At 43.3% G+C, this 20,361-nt stretch overlaps 1 protein-coding gene across 1 annotated transcript; it reads right to left on the minus strand.

The window, feature by feature from the left end:
• Positions 1-5,616: 5,616 nt before the first annotated feature.
• Positions 5,617-18,755, minus strand: tnfaip8l1 (tumor necrosis factor, alpha-induced protein 8-like 1). The gene is made up of 3 exons (XM_030050515.1): positions 18,414-18,755; positions 8,840-9,119; positions 5,617-8,360 (listed from the first exon to the last, which is right to left on the minus strand). The coding sequence occupies exons 2-3, from the start codon at positions 9,109-9,111 to the stop codon at positions 8,072-8,074; spliced, it is 561 nt and encodes a 186-aa protein (XP_029906375.1). The 5' UTR covers positions 9,112-9,119; positions 18,414-18,755; the 3' UTR covers positions 5,617-8,071.
• Positions 18,756-20,361: the final 1,606 nt, after the last annotated feature.

Below are 20,361 nucleotides of genomic sequence, written 5' to 3' on the forward strand. Positions count from 1 at the left end.
GCCTTTTTTCCTTTCCCTCCTTTTCTGGTTCTCCTCCCGCTATTCTCTCCGTTGTAGTGCTCTTGAGCCCCTCACCCCTTCATTGGTCCGGCCTGGGAAGTGCTAAGGGCCTCTCTCCGTCCTCCTCCCTCTCTCTCCCTGTCTGCATCTCACTGGCTCAGTAGCAGTGGCAGGCTTCCTGTCTCTACATCTCTTTCCCTGGCTCTCTCTCTCTCTCTCTCTCTCTCTCTCTCTCTCTCCCCCTCCCGCACTGCGCTGCGCTACCTCCTCTTCTCGCTCTTTCTTCCTCCCACTCCCTCTCACTGCTGTAACTCCCTGTCTCTATTTCCCTTTTTCTCTCCCCATCTCTGTCTATTCTCTCCCTGTTACTCTCTTTTCACATCTGAAAACCTCTTTGCCTTTGTCATCATTATGTTTTTGTGCCTCTCCTACCCTGCTCTTTCTTTCTCTCTCCCTGTTTTCTCTGACTCCCTGCTTTCCCCTCTACTTCTCTCTCTCTCTCTCTCCCTCTCTCTCTCTCCCTCCCTCTCTCTCCCTCCCTCCCTGCCCCACTTCCCTTTTGCCATGGAGAACAGCTGAACTTCAATCAAGATGCCAGTGTTTTTAATCCTCAGTTAGCCAAGCCAACATACATCCACGTGAGTCCCTGTGCCTCTGCTCTCATCTGATTACTCCTTTCCTGGCTCAGCCCCTCACAATTAAATGCTGCCTTGGATACCAGAGGGGGTTTAGAAGAGTTGGGCATACTGGCAGCAGGAAGGGGATGAAGATGAGGATGAGGAATAAAGGGCATATAATTACAACCTATAAGATCAGAGATCAGTGCTGGCGTGACAGAGCTGCCCAGCTCCAAACCTCAGATTCCCTGTGGCACAGCTCTCTCCATCTTTTTGTAACTGTCAGCAAATCGTGTCACATTACATCCCAGTTGTTTTGTTGTTTTATTTTCTGCTGCATTTCCAACTTCCATTTGTTCCAATTATGCAGAGACAGCTGCTATTTTCGGGTTTCTCATTCAAATTGCAATTCCTGGCTGTCTGGATTAGATTTCTTGTGTCTGACAAGCCCAAAGATGCCTCCTAGGTGCCTTTTCACTCAACTGCGGCTGGATGAGTCCCTCCCTCTCTGGCGGCATTCACAATGAAACGATGGCAGCACAGCCGCACAAAATCCTTGACAGTTGGCTGTCACTCAGCAGTGAGACACTCAAAGCATCTGTCATTCTGTTAGTCAGCATAACAATCTATTCCTCTGGTACTGCCCTGCTGAAATATGACTTCATTCAGTGACATATTGTACAGAATATAGGAGTACAGAGGCAGATTCACAAGCCTGGTATAATCTCTTGGTTAAGAAGATTCCTTCCTACATGTTGATAGACTGTTCTCTGCTGGTAATGACCAGCAGGCTGGATTAAAAAGACAATAAAGAGTGGAAGTAATAGAGTATGCCCCATTAATCCTTTAGGGCTTCTTGTTCAACATGGCTTAAACACACACACACATACACACACACAAATGCAGAGTGATCTCTGCATTAAGTAATCAAAACTCCTAATACATTACTGGGTCCAATGGATTCCCTTACTGATTAAAAATTCAAGCAGGTCATCAGTAATTTGCAGTGGATTAAACTGAAAATATAACCTTGTGAACACATTTGCATGTTCATCTCTAATGGGATTACATTATGAAAAATCCTAACTGTAATCCATCTTGTAATAAAGGCTAATTATTGTTGATATAAGCAGTGATACTAAGGCTACTTATATTTTCTATAAATGAGAATAAATTGTCCTCTTAACTTTTTTTTTTTTCACTTTGTAGGCAAGGCAGTACATAAATGATTAAATGCAATCCAGTCAGTTACTTACCTATTGAAACTTTAAGCCTGCAACTGGTAATATGTTTGGGATTACATCTCAAAAATAACCTTCCAAACTTACTGTGTGCATGTTTGCATGCCTGTGTGTGTTAGGACCTTGAGTCATGCACCTCTTAAAAATCTCCGCTTTCATCCAATCAGCCACCCACCGTGTAAGGTCCATAAATAACATGGCGGTGAAACACAATAGTTGCTCATTTTAAAGTCAATGTGGAATAATAAGTACCTGTCACAGTTGCTGTTCATTTAACATTGGTGGATGCAGCTTCCGACCTGCAGCACAGTTGCCTTCGCTGCATCCATTAGTGATATCAAGGTGCTGCTTGTGTGTCTGTGTGTGAGTGAATGAAAGACGGAGAAATAGGTCTGAGTGGATCAACATGAGCTCAGGGTGAAAATCAGCCTTCTACCCCTGTTGTTCAACCACTCCGCAGTGTTTTTAGATGTCCTCTTCTCCTTCAAACTCCTCTTTTTTTTCTATTTTTCTCTGCCTCCCTGAAAAGGCCGAACAAGCTCCACGCAGCAGGCCTTTTCATCACTGCCATGCATGTAGTTTTCAACATTACTGGAACAGTAGGGAGTTAGAGAGAAAGAGAGCATGTGGCCTCCTTATAACCTTGTCCAGTACCTCCTGTAGCGCTCCCTCCCACTTGTTCAGAGCCGTGTAACAGGCCGCCAGCCCATTGAGAAGCAGTGGAGCGTGTGTGCAGGGACACTTACCTGCATGCGCGCGTGTTTGCAGAACTTTGCAACCACTGCAGATACAGTATCCTGGTTGAATTTCTCTGTGCAGAGTCAGAGAGAGGGGGAGAGAGAGAGAGGGAGAGAGCGCACCATTGAACACCTTACATAACTCAGTTGCAATGATATATGTAAATGCACTCCTTTGAAAGCCAAGGCTGCGCATGTCTGTCAAAATTTTCTGTGCAAAATGGCTTTTAGTCACAGCATGAAGGCCTTTGGGCCACTTTCAATAGCCACTTGGACAGCAGAAATTCCTAAATGTGCATGAGGCAGTGTGTGAGCAATTTTTTGCATGCGTGCAGTCCTGCGTATGCCATTGTGTTTATGCAAAGTGAAAATTAGAGGTTCCTCAACAAAGAAAAATGTTCTTGTTGCTGTTAAAAATGGAAGTTAGCGGTTGCTGTCTTCCCTGAAGTGTCCACTGCGTGCCGGTGACTCTCCTCTGGGTTTTGGCACAGCGCTGAGAGTGTACAGCGGTGTCTTTCCGTCCTCTCATGTATATTTTTGTGTTGTTTGCTTTTGGATTCTCTTCCACTGTGCTTTTCATCCTTGAATAACATGTCAGTCAGGTGTTTCTCTGAGGACTTGAGCAAGTGAGGGAAAGAGAGAGACAGAGAGGAAAAGAGAAAGACGTGGGGACACCAAGAAAGAGCGGGTGGGGGGGGAAAGGAGAGACAGAGAAAGGGGAGGAAGACAGAAAAAGAGTTTTGAAAGACTCCTAACTTCCAAGCTGGCTGTCATAGCTGTGCTTGCCAGAGGGGAGAGCACCTTTAAGCATACTGGATGAGTAACGATGTGGTGGGACTACAAAAGCAAAGCAATACATAATAAGCGGAGCGTGCTCTGCTTTGCCCAGGCAACTAGCCTATATGAGATTGGTGTTAAAAAAAAAAAAAAAAAAAAAAAAAAAGTTGGAACCTCTTGAAAGTTCAGTATAGGCCTCATGTTAAATGGCTTTCCTTTTCTTCACACCGAGCACATATTCTAATAAGATTTACCCCGATGTATAGGTGATGTATATAGATGTAACTGTTATATTGGGATGTTGGCTTCGACACATGAATTTCCATAGAAATGAGACACATCAGCAGAGAAGATTGGAGTGTGTCAAAATGTGAGAAAATGCGGTACATGTGTAAGCTCAGTGTATATCAGCAATTCAGCTGACACTCCCAGGCATCCCAAGCTGGAGAAATTCTGCTGAAGACAAATAAAGCTGTTTCTAGATTATACTGTCGGATAAATCAAATACATATCACTGTGCCGGTCGTGTTCTCATCACAGAAAAGGCTGAGTCATTTTGATATTGTTTTGGTTTCATCATCCTCAATGCCATTCTGCTTTTGATTGCATCCCAATCCTTTTTCTCTTATTTGCTAAAAGCTGTTTTTTGCCAGTATTGTTGATATAAAAAAAAAAAAATCTAGAAACAGGAGTGTGTCATGTTGTGTGAGCATTGTCTGCCATTTCAATACAATGTCCTAGTTTGTTTTGGTGCATCGCACAGAAGTCAAGCATTGTGGCGATTGTGCCCGTATTGACAGGCGGGCTTGCTGGTGTCATGCTGATGCCAACTCCTTTATTCTTGCAGTGATGAAACAGCTGCTCAGTTTATCCTTCCCACCACAGTGTGCAAAAGCAGCAAAGAAAACCGTTCCCACAAAATATTCGTTTTTGCTCCTGACTAACCTGTCAAATAGAGGCACACTCTCTGTGATGGTGCCTCTTTGGTGGCCCCAGAGCAGCTCAGCTCAACTTGGTGTATAGTTGAGGTTAGGTTAGCAGTCCGGACCACAAATGATAACTCAGTAATGTGTGATTGAGCATGAGTGGAATGAGTAATGACTCCTCTGCACCCTTCATCTATTCAGCCCGCTCCTCCTTAGGATGCAGGACAGCTCTTTTGTAGTCACTTCATTATGTAGAAATGATAATTATGCCCCAATGGAAGCCAGCTTCACACCAAAATGTATTAGAGCCCTCATTCATATCCACTGATAATCAAGTCGTGACTGTCATTCTGGAACTTTAATTTTCAGAAAGTGTTTGAACCAGACGTACCGGAAAAAAAGTATAAGCAATCTTACGATTCTCCACTTCCTTTCCCTGCCAAATATTTCTTGACTTTTAACACTTTCTTTTGCTATTAATATTGCACAGCTGACCTAAAACTGGCAAAAATTAACCACTTAAGTTGATGTCAGCTTATTTTTGCTTCTCTTCTCAGCACAGTCAAAAACAGAGGCAGTATATACAGAAACTATGAGATATGATATAGCCGGTGTGTCAAATTCCCACCCTTAATTTAGCCGGCACATGGTCCTCTGAGCCGAGGGGAGCACCCACAAAAAAAAAAAATGCATCACAAGATAACTGCCATTACAAGATAATTGGGCACTTAGTAGTGCAGCAGCCTTTCAAGTGTACTGCAGGCAGAATCTGTAGACGTGCTACAGGCCGAATAATCATTATCGGCCCTCTCTGAAAACTTCTAAAACCAATGACTGGCCTGACCTCAAACAAAATTCACCCTCATTGCCAGTTTTACAGGGAAGAGAAAGTGTTTCAATTACTCGCTACACTTTAATATTAAATCATAACCAAGTTAAACGAAGAAGCCTGCATAAAAGCTGCAAGAGGCTTCGTCTCTGCTTTATTAATGATCCCCTTTAACCTTTGGCCATACAGCTCATTTTTTTGGTTGGACTTTGAAATTAAAGTTTAGAATAAGCAGTGAATAATGACCCCAAAACTGAAATTGTTTTGTCAGTCAGATAGGCTTGTGTTTAGTTTGATAGCTTCCTAACAGCGCTGGGAGCTGGAGAGGGGGATTTGGCTGACTAAATCGAGGTCAGGCGTAGTCAGATTACCCCCTGATCTGGCCGGAAAATTCCAGCATCCACCTTACTAATAGGAAGAGACTGGCTGCTTGGATAATGACAAAAAAAATGAGACAAATTTATTCTTTCAAAAAAAGTAAGTTGTATTATATTTGTCACATGTAGATACAATTAAGAGAAAGTACACAAAAACATTCATATGTACATAAGTGAAAATAAAAATATATTTCACAATCAACGTAAAAATGCTATATGAAAAGTATGCTTCGTTTGAGAGCTTAAGTAAAATCGGTGGGAGCTGTTGCAGAGGTTCCTAATCTTTCTATTGTGGTGCAATCCAGTAAGTGTGTCATAGATTCTAGCTGTGGGAGATTGAAACTAACCCTGAGTTGTAGAGGGATTGGCGAGAATGGCATGTAAAGACATTTAAAGTCAACTGTTGGGGACTTAGATACATGGGATCACTTTAAAGCCTCCCAAAAGGATGAAATCAAAATCAGATGGTTCAACGAGAGAGGAACAGATTGAGGGAAAGTGTCTAAGGCTTAAAGGGTGAATTAATAGGAATGTGAAACCACAACAACTACCACCTTCGTCTTAATCACCACCATCATCATGGCTCTAATTATCAAGTGCATATTGATCTACTAGAATGTTCCTTTGAAGAGACTGAGTTTTGAAGAGAGCTGAGAAAAAAAAAAAAAAAAACAGAAAAAAAAAAAAAAAACATCAGTCTTCCTCGTCTTTGGCAGAATTGCTGTGGATGAAGTTAAAGTCTTAGCAATCCTATCTGGAAAAGCGCAGTGCTTATTACACGGCTAAATTTCCAATTCTCTCACAGGTATGTGTACAAACACACACACACACACACACACAGACACACACAGACACACACAGACACACACGCACACACATACAGAATACCAAATGAGGCCGTAGCACAGAACAATCTACCAGACAGGCTCAGTGATACAAAAACACACAGACAAAGGGAAAGACACCTAGTAGGTGAAGAGTGGGTGAAGTAGTAGAAGCAATCCATGTGTTTCTTTATACGAAAGAAGCACAACAACATCCTTCACTCGATTAAAGGACTTGCATCGCGCAAACAGCGATGGTTATCTCCATCACATTATACGGGGTTGATGTGTGGTGAAATGGAGTGGACCGGCTGCTCGATGGAGGCAGGCTCGAGGCCATTACCAACCCAGACGCGGGGAGCTATAATTGCAGCGGGAGAGTACAATCAGGTACCGTTGTTCTCTCTGCTCTAATCTCTATACCCTGGCTGGCCCTCTTCATCGCCACAGAGCTGCATTGCTGTGATCTGACCAAAACAGGATGATCAACCTCTCCTCTCTGCATCCCTCGTGTTCTCGTCCAGCCTTTCATCTGACTGCTCATGGGGAGCCTTTCTAGCTCAGATCTATCAGAATTTGCACCAGAGTTATAGCGCTTGCTTTCGTATAAGCCCGAGGCAAAACTGATAAAGCTAAAACACAACTGAACCAATGCGAAAACATGCCTCCAACATCTCTTGTGGCATCTAGTTTGCCTGCGCGCGCTCTCCGCTGCCCTCTGATAAAACGCCAGAGCAACCTTTGCACCTGGTGCCTCGGTCCCCATGTTGTGACTGCGAGACATTTATGGAGGCAAAAAGTTGGAAGTGCCTCTGCCGAAGCGGTTTCAGAGCAACTCGGGTGAGGTTTCAGCTGGCGAGACGTCTGAGTCAGCGCAGAGACAATCAACAATGCACAGCACAATCAAATTCCTTCACTTTTATGGTCCCCCTATGACCCAAATAGTCCGCCTTTGTTGTGGTGGCTATAAAACAAAGACTATTAAAGCGAAACTGGGTTTATAGGTACTGTATGTTGCCTTCAAAACACAACACCGGCCTCTCTAGGATATGTGTACAGCGCGGTTCAGTGCATGATGGCGAGATTTACAAACGCAAAGGCTAAGCAGGATTACTGAACTGCTGTGCTTAACATGCTTTCATTATTGCAGGAAAGTACAGTGCTCATTCAGGACTGAGTGCATTACTGCTTTTAGCAACAAAATCACTTCTTTATATCCTTGGGTGATTGGGGAAAGATGTAAATTCACTTTTGTTCCTCTGCTGGTGCTCCCTAACCCTCTCGCGTCCATTAAAGGCACCTTTAAGAGAGACAAGAGAAGGCCTGTGGCTGGATTCATGTCTTTTTGATTAAGGAAGAGAGCAAGCACAACGCCCATGGACTGAAAGGTAAAACGGTTTCAAGGCACAGCTGTCAAGGCTCCTACTGCAGAATATTCTGATAAGAGCATGAAGTTTTACATTCATTTTTAAAAAAAAAAAAAAAATCCTCTCACTGTTAAATAGCAAAAAGAGGCTGGAGAAGACAGACTTTGGACTAACTAGCCAGAAGGACTTCAGTGTTACAGTAATGTAAGAGAGACACACAAAAACACAAACCAACAAATGCAAAAAAAAAAAAATAATAAAATAAACAAGTGTCCAAATATAATATGTTCATGGTTTCTCTTTAAAAAAATGAGTCCCAAAGAGGGTGTGTCGGGTGGCTGGAGGTGAAGGTGCCTGACGAGGGACTGCCAAAAGGTCAGAGGTTCCCTTCATCGAGCATCTTGTTGACGCCGTCGCAGATCCGCTGCAGGTGGCCGCGGTAAACCTCCGAGGGCCCGTAGAGCGTGGCCAGGAAGTCTGAGTCGGCGAAGTGGTTGAAGACGTGGTTGACGCGGGAATGGCTCTTGGCGGTCAGGTGGCGGTTGATGGCCTGGTGCAGCAGCTCGCGGCACTCGTTCAAGATGGCGCTCAGGACGCGGCGGTCGAAGGTGAACTCGATCTGGTAGAAACTGACCGCCGTCATCGCCAGAGTGTGGACCTTCTTCCTGTGAGAGAGAATTTGGAGAAGCGGTGAGCTCACTTTCTAATTCTGACCGGCACTGGGTCTGTTGCAACCAAAAGAGAAAGGAAATCTGCTGTGTAAAAATAGAGGCGCTATCCCATGATCTTGTTTAGAGAAGTTACACAACCATTTATATCAGTTATATTATGGCCCTTCAGAGCATTACATCTCTGTGCTTATAAAAATCGTCCTTTTCCATACTGTGCACTTGTGTCAGTTTAATAAATTCTTATGCTTCCGAGCACACATTTTGCTTATACAGTGGAAAATACATAAAATGATGTGTAAGCCCATTTCCTTAATTTGCTTTCACCAGCAGACAATAAATGCACTTAAATTATAGTCCTTCCCACTTCAAGCTTTCAGTCAGGATGGCCCCTTTCTCTCTCAAGTTCTCCCACTCTCTAACATACATGCAGTAACGTTATTTAAATATATAGCGTATAGCGTCAATCTCCCCACCTGAAGCTCTCCACCAGCACCAGCTCCTCGCCGCTGAACTGGTTGTTTCTGTAGAGCACCCCCAGCTTCACCACCATCTTGATCAGGTTCTTGATGATCTTCTGGGACTCTTTGCGGTTGCGGGTGTACTCTTTGGTGACGCGGTACAGCTCGTCCAGCACCTCGCTGCTGGTGTCGTCAATGAAGAGGTTGGCCACGCTCTTGGTGGCCATCTTGCTCATCAGCTTCTTCTGCGCCTGCAGGGCTAAGCTCTTGGTGCTGAAGGAGTCCATGGTCAAGTCTGCAGCGATGGGGGGGGAAGAAGAGAGGAGAGGAGATGAGTTACATGAACACGCAAGAAATTAAGGCTGCAAATAACCACTTCCTTTCATTATCAATTAATCTTTCAAAAGTACAAATAGTCAACCCCACAATTTCGCCACAATACTATTGAGGTGTTTGGTCTAAGATATACCAATATTTGATTTTGCCCTTGATGCCCAGCCCAACTCTCACCGTCTTTTTGATTAATCATTTAGACTATGAAATGTCAAAAATAATGACAAATGGCCATCACAGGTGACCGGAGGCCAAAGTGATATCTTAAAAATGTGTCTGACTAGCAGCCAAATACCCAACCTATTCCACTTATGGAGCTGGAACCAGAGAATGTTTGGTATTTTTACTTAATGAAAGACTAAAATGATTGATTGTCAAAATTATGTAATGTAATGAAGTGCAATAATCATTTTGAGTAGCCGCAAGGTGCTTGAAAATTCACCTTGTAAATGCTTGACTCTGATTGAAGAAAAGTTGTACTAACCCCGTATAACAGATGAAATAAGCTGATTGACAGATAATTAAAGGTGGACTACGCATAATACCTGAGGAATGACTGACATGAGGAAGCGGTGGAAGCAGCACATAATCTGTCAGTGAGACGGACCAACAATGTGAGCCATGTACACTCCATCATCAAATTTCATGCTTATTCTATGTTTTTTATTAGTTGAATCTAAAAGGTCATCATTGCAATCCACCAGCAGCAAATTTGCATAGTGCACCTTTAAACTGATGACTGGTTTTGGCACTGTGAGAACTAATGCAACAGGCGAATATACCATCTGGAGAAAACACCCGAAATGATATGAAAATATTTGTTTATTTGGTTTTTTGGCGTTCTACATTTGAAACCAAAAATAAACAGAGGAGGGACTGTTTTTTTTTTTTTTGTTTTTGTTTTTTCTTTTGCATCAGATATCATATTAGGTTTCATCATCTCAACATGACAAAGAAGAAAAGAAAAAAGTCATGTTACATGGAGGGCAGACGTGTATTGTTATTGCAAATAACATCTATAACCGTTCTATTTTAAGCACCACGCCACCTACTGTCCCCTTTATCAGATAATGAGCCATGGCAGCTGTCAAATTAGTCCCAGCAACCCTCTGGCTTTGAGCCTTCAAGGTAGTTAAAGTCATTATGCATGTAGGAGTAAAGCCAGCCACAGCACCATCGTGCAAGCCACACAGTATAATCAGGTTGTCTCATCTGTTGAATGTATTTCAAGAACAAGGTCTGCATGTGTGTGGGTAATTGTGTGTGTGAAGGGGAGCAGGAGACAGACAACTCATTCACCGCACACGTTTTGTTGATTTATGTATGTGGCTCCTGTCTGTGTGTGCATGCGTGTTGGTGTGTTTGTGTGATTGTCTGCCAAAACAAGGGTGACTCAGTGGAAGGCTTTGCCCATGATGGCAGCTCATAAATAGCGGGGTCAGCGGGGCCACCGGCTTTCAAATCCCCTCCGTCTCCCTCTATCAAATGAGCCCGCTCAGGAGCACGCCACATCATTTCAGGAGCCACATCTCAATACATTCCATCGGTCGCTTCTTTAGGTTTGTGCATTCTGCTTTGAAAAGACCAAAAATAGATCCTGTACCGATACACACCTCTAACCTTCACAGATCTCCCAGGATAATCTAGTGCACAAGCAGGAGGCAACAAAAAGCTGCTTTCCAACATCAGGGCAAGGGGGAGTGAGCAAGGTTGCGGTGGAGGGAGCACCTGCATTAAGTTTCGTTCCAAAACAAGATTTTCAAAAAAAAAAAAGGCACCCACCTTTTACAAAATATCACTGAGGTAGAAATTCCAGGTAATTATTTATTCCCTGTAAGTGTAGAATTTTTAAAAATCAGCTCTTCATGCAAATGTGGTCTTCTCTCCTTGCCTCTCTCCTTCACTACCCACACTTTGAAATTTAATACTATTTCTTTCCCATTAGTCATGGAAATTCACACGGCAAGGTCAGTGCGCAGAGCATAAACAGACGCATGTATACATGGTAATATCAACTGCAGGCACCACTTAGGGAAAAAAAAAACAGTAAAAAAAAAAAACAGTAAGCAGGAGCCGAGTTCAGCCAACACAGCTGATTAATCCCATTCACTCCACTGCAGTCTGGAGCAGTAAACACTAAACACACCTTCCAAATTCAAAATAAATGTGCATTATGTATGATATAGTGGAGGAGGAGAGGGACCTGAGATAATTACTGGGATGTTGTACTGCCTCGGAATCTAGGAAATACACGAACAATTAATTGACGTAGCCGCGCCTCAAAGGGAGGGGGAGAAACAGGCTCAACAGTCAGTCCTTATTTCCTTGATCCATTTCCCTGTCACTGATATGCTAAATGCAGCCTAATAGATGACTACCACAGAGGAACAAATTAATTATATTTGAGCAAAGTGTCCAATTCAAATCACAATAGGGGATTTATTTTCATGCAATTTCTCTCCAAGTGTAAATAATACAAAGGCATTATTGAAAATCTCTATGATTGGCAAATTGCTAATCGGTGTGGTGCAGAATAATAACAGGCAAGGCTAGAGAGGTGCTATTAGTGCAGCAGACAAAATGAACAACGACACATCCCTGCTGGGTGACTTGTGATTTTCATTCTTGTTGGTACTAGAAGGCAGTGTGTCTGCTGCTACAGAGTGTGACTTTCATTCCTCTCTCTCTCTCCGTGTCTCTCTACGTCTCTCTCTCTCTGCATTGCCTCTCCAAGAATATCAATAAGACTCCTTGGAGAGAGTGTCAGCAGGATGCTTCCAAGGGAAAAGACACATGGAGAGAGCGAGAGACAGAGACAGCGAGAGACAGAGAGCGAGAGGAAAGACGGGGTGTGAGTATTATGTCTCCATCCCGAAACACCGGGGAAATGTAAGTGTTGAATGAGAGGTGATTTATATACTGTCTCCTGCTGAATCTCGTCTCCTCCCTCTCTCCTTGCCAATACCGCAAGTCTAATCAGGCTTCTCGTTGTGCTGATCAAGGATCACTGGCAGATCCCCTCGACCATTTTCCTGATTATGATTTTAACTCTAACCTGGCCGAGCCAATCTGCGTGACAGTAGCGAGAGGCTTTTTGAAACTTCTGCCCTGATGTATCGTGAATGAGTAAAAAAGGAGACAGGCAGCAACCATTAGATTAAAAAAAAAAAAAAAATCACGTCCTTATCAGTGGCCATTGAAAACCAGCAATTACTCCTCCTGTTACCCTTAATCAAAACGTCCAGCCTCTAGAGAGCTGAGAGTGAGAGAGCGGTGCACGTCATGACACTTAGAATAAGTTCACATTACCTCCTCGTTCTCTTTGTGCTTCTGCTGATGGATGTATAAGAGTTTTAGAAAAGAAGGAATGGATAACAGCACATTAAAAAAAACAACCTCTCTCAGACTGGAGAGTGATTTCTGAGTGCTCATTAAATTCCCCTCTCGTCAGGGACCTGAGCCATCACAGCTGTCAACGTTGTGTTGCCTACTGATGAATAATACCTCCGAGAAGAAGAGCGGGAGGGAAGAGAGGCAGAGGGAGAAAGGAAGCAGTGTTTGTCTTCCATGCCTGTGAATCCAAACAGTTTTAACTTGTGATGCGATGGGCACTTAGGAGTGTCTGTCTGAGGTTTTACTCAAAGCCAGAGACTGACATAACATATCCCCGGCGCTCTCATCAAAAGGATGGAGGGAGATCTTCACCCTCGCTCTCTCACTTTCTCCTCCCCTCTCCCCAAGGCGAAAAAAGTAAAGGCTTCATAAAAAGGTCCTCGTGGGATAAGTGCTTAGAATGATGAAAAGGTTCTCAATCAAGGATTCTTCTTTCAGTGACTTTGCACCATGAGAGTTGTTAGTACCAAATCTAAGAGGCCTGTGAAGTCAGGTGCCCAGGGACTGCCCGGCAAACCCTGACACCCCATCTCCCCGTATTTATAGAGGGGAAACTTTAATGGATTGAAGGCAGAACGAGACATGACAGCAACAACACTGCAGCGTGTTCAGGCAAAATATACAAGCCACAGTCATCACTGCAAGCACAAATCACACAATACACACACACGCGCGCGCGTATATAATTCCACACGCACGTGCATGCACACACCTTCACGGCGGGTCTGGCTGGCTGAGCAATATGAAATGAAATGAAATGAAAAACAGAGACAGAGTGCAGCAGCAGCCAACAGCTATTCAGCATAATTAGGACCATTAAACAAGCTACGAAATCATCAGCTGACACCTCCCACAGAACAAGACGGCATACATTCAATCGAGACGACATATAGGCCAAGGCTAGGCAAACATGACTCATGGAAATGAAACTGGACCCTTGTTTTGACGTGACAGTGAGGGAGCCTGGCTCGTCTGCAGGGACACGCACGCTCCTGCAGTTTCAAGAGCCTGGTCAGGCCTGGATGATAGCCTGGCTCGGGGGGTAAAAGGTATAAAAGAGGCAGAAAAAAAAAATCTAACAGTCCTCAGTAGTCCCCTGGGAGGATTTTTGGAGCTCTGACAGAGAAAACTGGCCATGCCCTATAATATCCAGGTTTAATTTGATTTTCATCTTCAACTTTTGGGGCGGCAGGTAAAGCAAATGTCTGCATTGGGGCAATGTTAGCCAAGAGATCCTGCCGCATTCACGCCATATGGGAAAGCGCAAGAGAGTGAGATGACAACTCCACGGGGTGTCGTTTTCATTTATTGTTTCATAATGTGGCTGTTTTAGGCTGTAACAGTGATTGAGGGCTGCACAGATAAATTTGACATCTTGCACATTGTATAACTCCTTAAATCACTCGCATCCAAAATTATTTTTCTTAAAAGAACTACAGGAGACATATTTTATAAGCAGGGTTGATTACTGTGAAAACGACTGATAATTTTGATTTTGCAGAGATTTTGCAGCTCACAAAAAAAAAAAAATCCAAACTATCCTAGTTGGAACTGCCACTACGGGGCTGATGTGAATGCTTTTTCTGCAGACGGCAGCGCGTATTTACGGTAAATCTGACCTGACATGAACGCGGCATTGGTTTCAGAAGGGGGAGCAGGATCCAGGATGCAGCCTCTGTTTTGCGCTCATTTGTCACTCAAGCTGAACCTGAGGTCTGACAGGTGAGAAACGGACAGAAATTGGATACCTGTAGCTCCCGCCCACTCTAACCTGTGCCATGCCTCATGAGGAAGAAGAGGCCATAGCTCGCATAATAGCCCCACTGCAATGCCTACTGCCAATCCAGCCAGCTTGGTGGATACAGATAACGGCCAACATAAAGAGGAAACAAATATAGAACACTGTGCTATGGCACTGAGCCACCACAAGTTGCTAAAACAGCACGCATTTGCCTTGATATAGACTTTTGAAATGTCTGGAAGTCTATTGGAGGGATGACACAGATTTTCTAGGAGAAATTTGGCCACATTTGTGATTTGTAGATGGCGGTATAAAATGTCACTGTCTTCATGCTCATCAGTAATCACTTGTCTCGTGTGGATGGGAGCACTGCCGTCCTGGTACAGACCACTCCAATCAGTATAGATGCTTTACTGTTATAAGGTCAAGCTGATTATTCAGAACACTTTTGTACTTGGAGCCATTTATTTTGCCCACTAAAACACACAATGAAGCTAAATCATGCCCAAAAACATGCAAGACTGTCTGAACTTGTATCCCTCATTTGCTCAGATCTTTGATTTTGGCAGTGACCTGGAACTCATAATCTCCATAAGAGCGTGCAATCCCCATGAGTACTCAGGACATCAGATTCATATTGACAACCCAAAGGACCTCTATCTCCATGGATATGACTTCCAAAGGATTCTTTCTAAGTCCTGCACTTTTTCAGAGGGGTAGAGTTTTAGGTGAAACACCATGAATAGAAACTATGGATGGTGCAGAGAAGATCAATCAGATGCACAACACTTCAGAAAGCCATGACCTTCTCAAAGAGACAGTGCTGTGCCCTGTATCAATTTCAATTTCCTTAGACTTTCACTGACACAGCAGGATGTAAGCCTGAGATAAATGGTGCTTTACAGAATTATTGACACCAACGGTCAAAGGCTATAACAGATTAAATATTACCTAGGCATACTCTAGAGGCAGTGGTCTTGTGAACAACAGTTTTTTATGCTGTGTTCCCAGGTCCCTGCAACATATACAAGCTGAGCAAAATTGTCACTATTCCGTACAGTAGCCTGAAAAAAACAGTTTTGGGTCACAAGGAAAATGCAGATCCCCCTGGGAGCTAGTTTGAAAACTACCGTGCTTCACCATCGCCAGTGCATCTCCACTTACATTAGCATGCATATTTGACAGGGAAAAAACTTGCACCAGAAAACTTCTTCCTCCCCAGAATCTCCCCAGCTGTATGACATAATCCTTCTTCACTTTGAGAAACAATAGACAATCCTAGTTGTTATATAAGGTGCATCCGTGCTTTGTGTTCAGAGAGGACAAGTAACCACTCAAATGAGCTGCACGACTGGAACAACTGCACTGTTAGGGAATCAACAGCAGGATTCGGGGACAAGCGAATACTGCAATCTTATCTTTCATCAAGTTTTGTAGTGTTTGTCTCGCTCTCCTCTTCTGTTGAGCTGTTGCATAACAGTGGAGGTGCTGACTGCTAATAAGACTGGCATTTCTGGGATCACAGTGTGTATTATCTACAGTATATGGTACACATGCATGTGTGTAGTGGTGCCTTCGTACGCATGCACATCTATTTCAGTGGTTCTGACACAAATGACATTCATGAATGTGTTTTGCACTAATGAGGCGCAAATGTATGAGCATGTACGCACCATGCACGTGGGCACGTATGTGAATGCTCAAGTGGATTCAGACGGTCTGTGTGATGAGCATGTGCCGTTGCTTTCTCATCTTCCCACACAGTCATCTCGTGCAGATCTGCTGAGAACTGAGGCAGTCAGTCCCTTCAGTCAAGAACCAAGCACCATCCTACCCTTTTATAGTTTTCTCAGATCTGCCAGAGCCCACTGAGCAATTAATAATTAACTTCATCGGCATATAATGGATCAGAGATTAATAATTTAGCCTGCTGATTTGGACAAAAATAGACCCGAGGCTAAGGGAAGTCTGCTCTGGGGCAAAGGGTTGGAGCAGAGGTGTGGGACGGTGATAACAGGTCAGATGCAAGCAGGAATATCAGCGCGTACAGTAAAAGATAGCTGTTGGCATTAATTCAGTAACATCAATTAGTCTTGTGTGTGTATAATGAGACTGGGAATACAGTGGCAACATCATTCCTGCAGCACCCAAGGGCCAGCACAACCCCCGTCTCACACAAACATTTGCTGTAGCATGAGAAATCAGAACTTTGTAGTTTCATGGTTACAGCTCAGCTGATATAACAACATTTGTGAAAAGAAAGAGGAAGGACACTGGCTAGTTGCTAAGAGAAACCACTCCACTCTCATGTGATTACATTTCACCTGCTGTGTATGACAGCAGCTCTATTAAATGTTATTACATTGTAATTAGTACCTTAATAAGACTGCTACAGCTAATGTGGGATATAATCAAGGCATTAACAGTGCCTAAACTATGAACATGAGGTTTTAGATTACACCCACCCACAACAAGTGCAGGGCACATTATGACTAATTTTCTTTCTTCACCTCATACCAAGAGAGCATAATTTGTTAACTAAGGGCGTTAATAGAGAGTGGCAAATGCCAGCATGCTTGACTGTAAGTAGTACAGCAGGAATGGTGGCTGAGTTAAACAGAGGTGAGCCAACACAAAAGGATACAGCAGTGACTAATATGTGATTCAAGTGAGATCTCAAGTGAATGCAGTCTATTCGTCTCTCTCCAGTAGAAAGGGGCTGGCAGCGCAGGCTGTTTTGTCTATTGGCAGACAGCACAATCTCTCACTCTCTCCACTTCAAATAAAGCCATGATTTTTGCAGGTCATGCGGCTCGCCAAGCAGCTCGGCTCTCTCAGACAAGGCCACATGCTCAGAGTGTTTAAGGTTTCCACGGAAACAGGAGGCCACCTGCATGCACAACTGAACTTTGCAGCCTTGTGAAGCAGGTTAAACACCTCTCAGACTTTGTCAATGAGTTACCACAGATTCTCTTCTGCAGGAGCAAAACACTGACTACGCCATCAGTGGTGCCATGGCAAGTTTCGCCCTTAAAAATAAACACATATCTCCAAACACGCAGCTACACTGACACCTTCATCAGTACTGCAAGAGAGAAATGGTTTGTGGTCTTTCAAAAGAACCATAGAAAGTTATCAAGCAACACAGTTAAGCAAACTAATTAAGGTCAATCACAAAACAGGCACTGAAGTGAATTATGCAGCTTTATTGTTCATTATATTACTAAGCACTCCAATGCAATGATCAGTTTATTCATTTGTCATGTAATTGATGATGATAGCATACATCCCTATATATCAATGTTGAAATAATTTGCGATATTAATTTACCTGTCCCTCCCTCAGCCTAATGGTTGTCAGCTGTTGCCATCAACCACCAAGACACACACTAAAGCGCTGACAACTACCACAGAGTTGTAAGAAAACACTAAATCATTTCACCCCTGACACAGTTAATGCAAGAAGAGAGGCAGCTCCAAGTCCTAATGCAAGGCCATAATTCATCTGACATGTCTGGTGCGGCCGTGCATGATAATGTGTCCTGCTACCTGCCAGAGCCCAGACCCGCACAGTGGAGCTATTCAGCCTTGTTCGGGGAGAAGCTTTACAATGTCAACACGGCAATGTGTTACAAAACATACCTGTGTTTGTTAAACATGCGGCTGCCCTTCCAGTCTCTGTTTAGACGTGAGATGGAGTGCCCTCAAAGTAAACCAAGCAGGCTTATCAAAATACACTCCGCAACACTTCTCTGGGAGCAGCTTTCATTACTGATTCTCCAACAAGCCTCGTCGTTTGTTTCCGCCTAAAGGCAGTCTGTCAGACAAGTCAAATGACCCAACAAAACTCAAAACCTTCATTCAGAGGAGATTAAATGGTATATTGTTGTTGTGCTCCCATGAAACGAGCCGCATTTCCAGCCTGATAAGAGTTTTACGGCCTAATAGCCCATGGGTGGGAGCGCTGTGAATTCCCCCTGCCACTATAATAATGTGACCACAGCCCCCCTGATGTAATGTAAGTGGTTTTTGGTCTCTAGCACTATGCAGTTGATGAGATGTTTCACTAAAAATTGGTCAGCCGTTCCGATCATTATCACCAGTGCCAGCGACATGCACTCACCTCTCGCTACAGTGGGACACAGGAGTGGGAAGGCAACAAGTTGACAAGTTTATCAAGCCAAAAACTTCAAGTCTTCATCTTGGCAACCCAGAGCGAGGCGCTTCACAGCATTTTTGGTGTTTGTTTTGGATGATTTTGTTTTTCTCTTTTGCAGGATCTCCGGTATTTCAGCGAGGGAAAAAAAATGTCCTCTTCTCGTCTCTCTTTTGCTCCGTGACGGTGTTTTTTTGTATCAGGCACTGATGTGTAAATTATTGAAAGAGTGTTTTCTTCTCTCTCGGCTGTTGTGAGATCGGTTACAGGAGTTTGTTGTAACCCGATTCCTCCTACTGGTAAAAAAGTTTCAAACTTGAGGCTGACTTGGAGAGGACCGGATTGATGTTGTTTTTGGCCAATGGAGGAGCTCAACTGGAGCGGACCAGCCCAATCAGGCCAACAGAAAGGCCCATTTACTGCCTCCGCATTCCCTGCCCCCATTAGGGTTTCCAGTAATTATCCTCATCCAGCTCCCAGTCCCAAGGCTGAGTGTTTCCCAGAGGAAACGGTGTTAGGGGAACAATGAGCAGGAACTGCGGGGAGCAGATTTATATCATGGACAAGATGATATACAGCCTTCTTGTTATGGGTTGGAAATACATTCAAAATCATTGAATGCGTCGGTATTCACAGCAGCTGGCTTTAGAGAGAGAGAGAGAGAGAGAGAGAGAGAGAGAGAGAGAGAGAGAGATTGTTACTTCAGACTGAATAGGTGTATTGCAGCGGATGTTTTCAGGACAGGGCAAGTTTCCCCTCAGTCTAATGAACACTTCCTTGCAGGAATTCCCGAGGTCAAAACACATCCCTTGTGATACTTTCTTTTCTTTAGCCTTTCATATTGATACGGCTCATGGGTTTCAACCATCAGCTTGCCTATAAAAGCAAGTGGCACATCTCAAAACAGCCATTTTATTCCCCAGCAGAATAGGAGGAAGGAATACTAATTGCAGGTCATACCTGGATGTACAACCACTGTCCTGGTAGTCTGTCTGTACTAATTGTATAGTGGCGAGACTGTGCTGGGGCGCCATCTAGTGGTGCATAAAAATCTTGTATGAAAAATGTGCAAAAATAAAGTAAAATAAACAAACACGCCCTCCGATACATATTACTGTGAAACTAAATTTAAACTACAAATTAGTAAATGAACTGTTAATGGTTAGAAAACATACAGCACTTTCTACAGGAAGAGACTGGATCTCTTCACTGATTGGCTGCTCCTTTATCGTTGCTAATTTAAGTGAATGACGCCCAGCCAGTGAGTAAGTAAACTGGTATTCCAAGATGTGTAATCTGCATTTCCCCTGATTATTACACACCACATTGCAATACTGATTGCAAAATATCATCGTCATATGTATAAAAATAATTACATCTTCTAACACCTACGAATGGTTAGTATACACGGGGAGAGGCATTTATTTATTTATTTATTTGTTAGGGACCGATACAATATACAAAGACAAACTCATAAACGTTATCCTATAATGTCTGAAGCGAATGCTAACTCGCAGAACTCGTTCCTGAAACAGCTTTTGTAATAAAACAGATTAAAATGGAAAAAAAGGAAGTAAACTGATTACAGCCAGACGCAATGGAACACACACATTTAGCAGTAACATAACTACAGAAAATTAGAAAAGAACATTATTGTAAACCGAGGGGGGAAGTAAAACTAGAAAACTACTCAGTTTATCCACCTTTATCAATACCGTTAGTTCAATATGAATGTATGGGCTAATATTCATATATCTGATGTGTATTCTTTAGATATTCTATTTTCCTTTGAGGGAAACATAAAAAAAAAAAAAACTTTCTCTAAAGCCTAACATACTTATGTTTTGTTTTGTTTTGTTTTTTTCTCGAAGCCTTGTTTACTCAACTGAGACGTTGTAGCCAATTCCTCTTTGGT

Source organism: Myripristis murdjan, chromosome 4 (assembly GCF_902150065.1).
Source record: "Myripristis murdjan chromosome 4, fMyrMur1.1, whole genome shotgun sequence".
Taxonomy (NCBI): domain Eukaryota; kingdom Metazoa; phylum Chordata; class Actinopteri; order Holocentriformes; family Holocentridae; genus Myripristis; species Myripristis murdjan.

Bases quoted from the DNA above. Each gene is read 5' to 3' on its own strand.
- tnfaip8l1 (XM_030050515.1), bottom strand. From the start codon at position 9,111: ATGGACTCCTTCAGCACCAAGAGCTTAGCCCTGCAGGCGCAGAAGAAG. The intron at 8,361-8,839 runs GTGGGGAGATTG...TCTCTCTCACAG, and splicing joins GTGCTGGTGGAGAGCTTCAG to GAAGAAGGTCCACACTCTGG.